A 6,403-nucleotide genomic window follows, 5' to 3' on the forward strand; every position below is an offset into this window, starting at 1 on the left:
TTTTCGTTTTCAGCCATAGACAAATTTCATTATTCATTGGTACCGTAGATAGAGTAATAAAAGTAGATTGAAGTACTGTGTAACCGTGTATGAGATAGCGATAGCACGACGTAATGATGAATAACACGACATTACCATAGTTTAGTAGTCAATATTTGTATTAACTGATCAACAATATTTGTATTTAACGTTTTTTATGTGAAAACAAGTAGTTTTATTGTAATATTTTCTTTAAAAAAAAGTGTAATGAAAACAAGTAAATAACTAATGAGAAATTAAAGTTGCATTCCTTGTATGTATTCTTGAAAAAAAACAGTTACATGATAAGGGACAAAAAATAGGTTAGCTACGTTTCTGTTTATCACATTAGTAACTTTATCTGTGCTCTCTTTTTAGTGTGTATGAGAAAACAAACGTTCCTGTATCTACCTTTATTACTCTATCTACGATTGGTACTGATTCTGAGCACAACCTAATTTTAGAGTATTCGCGTCCTCTTCTTACTAATGTAATATGAAAAGGACAGACGCAGTTTGACAGTTTTAAATTTAATTTTTAGATGGTAAAACCGTTACACCCGTGATTTCAGCGCACAGTCGCGTGCCTACTGTTTAAATTTGTAGCGTGCACTAAAATTTAGAGTCTGTGGCGGTTGCCACAATAGAAACTAGATGGCGCTGTTCAATCGATGACGTAGTCCCGAACAAATGTACTAGTTGTCTCCTCCAACTCCAAGTCTACAAGCAGCAACAGCAAGCACATCGAGGCCTGTAAGACGGATGTAGCACAGCTTCGGGGCACAATGGCTCTGCACTCCATCACCAGCTACAAGCGTCCTGGTCCACCGCTTCTCTGGATGGTTAGCAGCCATTGCCCTTCCTTCACACGCCTTCACGCTACAACGCCACCTCTCTTCACTGCTTCACACTACGCGTTCATCTCGGAGGAGAGTGATGTGGCGGTTGCCACAATAGAAACTAGATGGCGCTGTTCAATCGATGACGTAGTCCCGAACAAATGTACCGCCGATAGCAATCGCACTAACGGAGTTTTCTGCAATCTGGACTATATATAGAAGTTTCAAGACATAACCGTCGGCCCAGCTGGCGCTACCGAGCACAACCAACCGCTCGGTGGGAGATCTCCCCTTTGGTACGGTCGAGCCTGCACACCGCTCCCGTACAAGTCTTTAAATGTAGAGTTCATGTTCTGTCCCTTTTTAGCATTGTTAAAAAGAAAAGGATGCCGATACTCTAAATTTAGTTTAGAGAAAGACAACGGAATCTAAACTAAAAAAAGCTAAACTATGACAAAGACAAAAAAAATGTGTTTTGTCCAATCACTTTTCAGAGCTTTTCTATACACCTAGCCTTGCCTTAACAAGGTAGGTATGTTCTATTATTTTGATGCCAAGTCTCATTGATTCTTGGTCTGAGCCACAGAGTTAAGAGAATAACCTTATTTATGAGTTGTTATTATGTGGTTGCTGCTGTGTCCATTTCAGTCACAGGGCCGTAAAATAAATAAAAAAAAAAAAAAAAAGCCATTTCAGTCATCCAATTCATACAATGCGATAGGAAAGCTTCACCTGCCTGTTTACATTACTCTTTGTTTTGCCGGTTCATTTGCATGATTTGCAGTTCATGCTCCGAGTCCGAGGGATATTTTCTATCTCTATCACAGAGTACATTTTACACAATTTTACATCTCTATGGATTTTTTGCTTTGTTATTGTCAGGTGTTTCCTAGAAACGTGTAGAAAAGTTTGAGAAAACCTCAGGAGAAAACATTAGAATTAATTTCTATTTTTTCTTTTAAGAGCTACTTATTAAGTGCAGTGTATATTTAATAAGAATGAGTACAGATCCTGAGAAGTTTGATTCCATGCTGTTGGCCATGGCGCAACAACATGAAGGCGGCGTAAAGGATGTGAGTTGTTATTTAAGTCGTGATGGAACTTACGAAAAAATAGTCCCCATGCCCCGCACTCATTTGTTGAAAACCTGTGCCTTTCTCATACTGAATGCTATTCTATATTTTTCATAGTTAACGTATTTATAAATTCACCTACAGGTTGTAAATTAATGCTTAGCACACAGCAGCACAGCTTATTTTTATTTAGAGAGAACATAAGGTACTACTTAAATCATTTCGGCTTAAAGAATTTATTCTCAAAAATTTAAGGATTAAAGTTTTTAAAACCCTGGTAACTCTTTGATTCTCTGAGATAACAAGAAGCCTATGTCTGTGTCGTGTCCAGGATGTAAGGTCATCATCATCATCATGATCAACCCATCGGCGGCTCACTACAGAGCACGGGTCTCCTCTCAGACTGAGAAGGGTTTTGGCCATAGTCTACCACGCTGGCCATGTGCGGATTGGTAGACTTAACACACACCTTTGAGAACATTATGGAGAACTCTCAGGCATGCAGGTTTCCTCGCGATGTTTTCCTTCACAGGTAAAGCAAGTGATATTTAATTAATTAAAACGCACATAACTTCGAAAAGTTAGAGGTGCGTGCCCGGGATCGAACCCCCGACCTCCGATTAGAAGGGGGACGTCCTAACCACTAGGCTATCACAGCAGGAGTCTACGTATCAAATTTCATCAAAATTGGTTCAGCAGATGGGCTGTGAAAAACGTGCAGACAGACAGACACACTTTTCTATTACATTTACTAGTATCAAGTTCAACTTTTTTATGTACTTATATTATTTCACTAGCTTATTTAAGCCTGCGACTTGGTCCATGAGACTACACAAATTTCAAACCCTATTTTTCCCCTTAGGGATTGAATTTTTTAGAATCCTTTCTTAGTAGATATCTACGTCATAATAACTATCTGGATGCCAAATTTCAGCCAGATGAGTCCAGTTTAAGTTAGTTTGAGTTGTGTGTTGATAGATCAGTACCTCACCCTCACCTTTACCTTTTATATATAGTGTATTATGTACATATTTTAATGGTGAATGGGCATAGATAAAGCATAAAATAAACATTATTTAAGAAGCATCTTTTGTTTGTAACGTAAGTTGAAATATAAATTTTGTGAAATTTTCGAATAAAGTACTGTTTTATTTTAAAAGTAGTTTATATTATAAGTATGGATTAAAGGGCTTAAAAGTATAATAAGTTGAAAGCATTCAAAATATTGCTGTTTCAGTTGCTGGACACTATTGTCAGTTTCTTGGCAAGAAAAACTGATTTCTTTACTGGAGGAAAAGCAGGAGAGTGGGAAACAGTGAGTAGAACATCCTGAGGCTTTTATGTTATATTTCATCCTTAACTTTAGCTTTAAAATCTCTACATAGTATAAAATAAAGTCCCTTCCCGCTGTCTGTATGTATGAACGCGTAGATCTTTTAAACTACGCAATGGATTTTAATGCGGTTATCACCAATAGATCGAGTGATTCAAGAGGAAGGTATAGCTATAGTTTAGTTCTCAAAACCTAGAGATCCCTAGAGAAATTGAAATAATGTGAATTAGGTCGAAAAAATCCTCTCATTTGAGAGTTTCTGAGGCAAATACACCTCAATGACACAACATTAGTATCTGCATAATACATTGCACCCATGCGAAGCCGGGGCGGGTCGCTAGTGCTTTATAATTTACTGATAAAATAGCGGCTGTATGGCAAACGTATTTGTTCACTAAGTTAATAATTTTTTGAGTACCTAATCATTTTGATTTAAGCTAGGTATTTTAAATGTAAACAAGTAGGTACCCATTCTTTAATGTAGAACAATAATGTGTGGTAGTTCTTACTAAGGAAGTCAGCAGTTCTTAGTGAAGAGGGAAATCTGATTTGACTTCTTATTTCTACTATATTTAAGTCCTTATGTCCTAATTTTGTGCAAAGGCCTTTCTATCCTTCCAACTATCATGCTCTATATATTTAGATCCAGTTCTTGACATTTAAGTAAATCAACTTTGTCAAACTTTGTTATAGTCGTCCTCAACTTCCCCACTTCTTCAAAGCCTGCCTGCATTTAAAGATTACTGAACAAACTTTTGATACTTAAATTGAAACTGGTTAATATTTACAGGTAGTCAAAAACACTTTTTATAAACATGCAACGAAAGCTCAAGAGGAAGCTGACAAGATAAGGAAAGAAAAAGAAGAAGCAGAGAAAAGACTCAAAGAAATACAACAGAAAAAGGAGCAGGAGCGTTTGGCTCGTGATTTTGAACCAGCTTCTGTTAAAGAGCTCACAGAACAAGAGGCTGCTGAGTTGCAACAAGATATTGAGAAAGATAAAAAAGCTGGTAAGTTGATACTTTGGTAAGTTGGGACTTTGGTAGGTATAATAAATCCCTACCCATATTTTAAATGCAAAAGAGTGTGTTGTTTGTTTGACGTCATTTTTTGCACGGGTATAGTTAAAGACATGGAGAGTGACATAGGCTACTTTTTAGCCCGGAAAATTAAAGAGTTCCCACAGGATTTTTAATAACCTAAATCCACATGAATGAAGTCGCTGGCTGGCTAGTCAGCTAGTATCATATATTTAGAACACATGGAATTACAAGGTAAAGACAGAATCCTGTATGCGAGAAGGTTTTCCATAATGTTCTCAAAGGTGTGTGAAGTCTGCCAATCCTCATTCTAAGAGGAGACCTATGCTCAGTGGTGAGCCGGCGATGGGTTGATGATGACGATAACGAACCAACCTGGTACAGTGTTCTAATTTGCTCAAGAAACTGGTGCTCTTTAATGCCTTCATGCTGTACATAATGGCCAAGAATGTTTTGATCCTGATATGGTCTAAGATCCCGCTATAGAACGACCTTCACCAAGCTGGTTAATGGATGAAACGTATTTTATATTCAATTTAATATGTCAATAAATATATTGCATATAGGTTGCCTGAAAAATTTCAGTCCATTTCATAAATTTCATATGGTTACTTATTATGTTAGTTGTTTTAGTAAACAGATTAAAGTTAGTGTTAGTTTGTTAGTGTGAGTCTTTGATGGATCCTAAAGTCTGGGTGAAAGCCTCCTCCATTTCTTTCCACTTTTTCCTATTTTGAGCAACATACATCCATGGATGTATGTTAAAGAATATTAGCTATATGACTAATATTCCCCCTTTCCCTTCCAACTAAGCGAAAAGCTTGTGCTAGGACTAGGTACGACAATAGTGCAACGGGTGGGGTTTGAACTGCTGACCTTTCGGAATTCTGTCTGCTCCTTAACCACTGAGCTATTGAGACTCTAACAATTGTTTAATTACATTCAGACACTGGAAATGGAAGTGGAGATGCTGCACCTGCTGATGTTGAAATGGCGGATGCACCTGAAGAAGAGGACGATCCTAAAGAAAAAGGCAAGCTCAAACCTAACTCCGGTAACGGGTGTGATCTCGAAAACTACAGATGGACCCAAACACTGGAAGAGGTTGAGGTAAGTCATTGCATGTTACTTCGACGTAAACATAGTATGTGTAAGGCGTCGTCCTATTCGTAAAACGCGATTACCCGACCATCGCAAATTCGCGCGAATTTTTTTCATATAAATCCGCGATCGAACTGATAGCCAACAGGTAACCTAGCTGAAGTTCGCGTATAGGTGTTCACGCGATTGTCGCGTAATCGCGTTCTATTGTGACTAAGAGTGCACACTGACGACACGTCCATCAATCCAAATGGAGTGAACATCTTCCAAAATCGTTTCGTGAATGTGAAAAACGTATGCCAATTGAATGGACGTCGTCTAGCTTTGGATTTCCAAACGGATTGAAATCCATGCGTCCAATCCAAATGGACGTCATCCGCGGCCGACTGTCAATGTCCAAAACGTGCGCCACGCCATTTGGAAGCCGTCCGAATTGTCTGTGAATGGGGAAAACTGCGTCCATATATTTTTTTCGTCTCAGTTTATGTTCAGGCGTTGATGGCGGCACATGTGCTGGATCATAGGAGCTCTGTGGCTGAGTCTATCAAACGTTATTCTCGGGATTGAATTATATGTTATTAGATGACCCCACGACTTCGTCCGCGTTGATTTAGGTTATTTGAAAATCCCAAGGGAGCTCTTTGCTTTTCCGGGATAAAAAGTTGCCAATTTCCGGGAGGCAAGCTACCTCTGTACAAAATTCCACATAAATCAGATATACCGATGGGCCTTTGATTATTATCCCGTGAGAACTCTTCGATTTTCCGGGGTAAAAAGTAGCCTATGTCCTTTCCTGGGATGTAAACTAACTCAGTACCAAATTTCATCAAAATCGGTTAAAAGCTACGAGTAAGTAAGTGTAAGTGTGTCTGTCTGTCTGCTAGCTTTTCACAGCCCAACAGTTTAACAGATTTTGATAAAATTTAGTACAGAGTTAGCTTACATCCCGGGGAAGGACATAGGCTATTTTTCATCCCGGAAAATTAATGAGTTCCAACGT

The 6,403-nt window shown here is 38.5% G+C and overlaps 1 protein-coding gene across 1 annotated transcript in view; it reads left to right on the top strand.

The window, feature by feature from the left end:
- Window positions 1-1,705: 1,705 nt before the first annotated feature.
- Window positions 1,706-6,403, top strand: part of nudC (nuclear distribution C, dynein complex regulator) — a 41,891-nt gene continuing 37,193 nt past the window's right edge. The window contains exons 1-4 of the mRNA XM_034968570.2: window positions 1,706-1,929; window positions 3,167-3,244; window positions 4,053-4,272; window positions 5,249-5,412. Coding sequence (XP_034824461.1) covers window positions 1,855-1,929; window positions 3,167-3,244; window positions 4,053-4,272; window positions 5,249-5,412 — 537 coding nt within the window. The 5' untranslated portion in view covers window positions 1,706-1,854. The remainder of the gene's footprint in view (window positions 1,930-3,166; window positions 3,245-4,052; window positions 4,273-5,248; window positions 5,413-6,403) is intronic.

The sequence above is a fragment of the Maniola hyperantus genome, chromosome 5 (assembly GCF_902806685.2).
Source record: "Maniola hyperantus chromosome 5, iAphHyp1.2, whole genome shotgun sequence".
In the NCBI taxonomy this organism is placed as follows: Eukaryota; Metazoa; Arthropoda; class Insecta; order Lepidoptera; family Nymphalidae; genus Maniola; species Maniola hyperantus.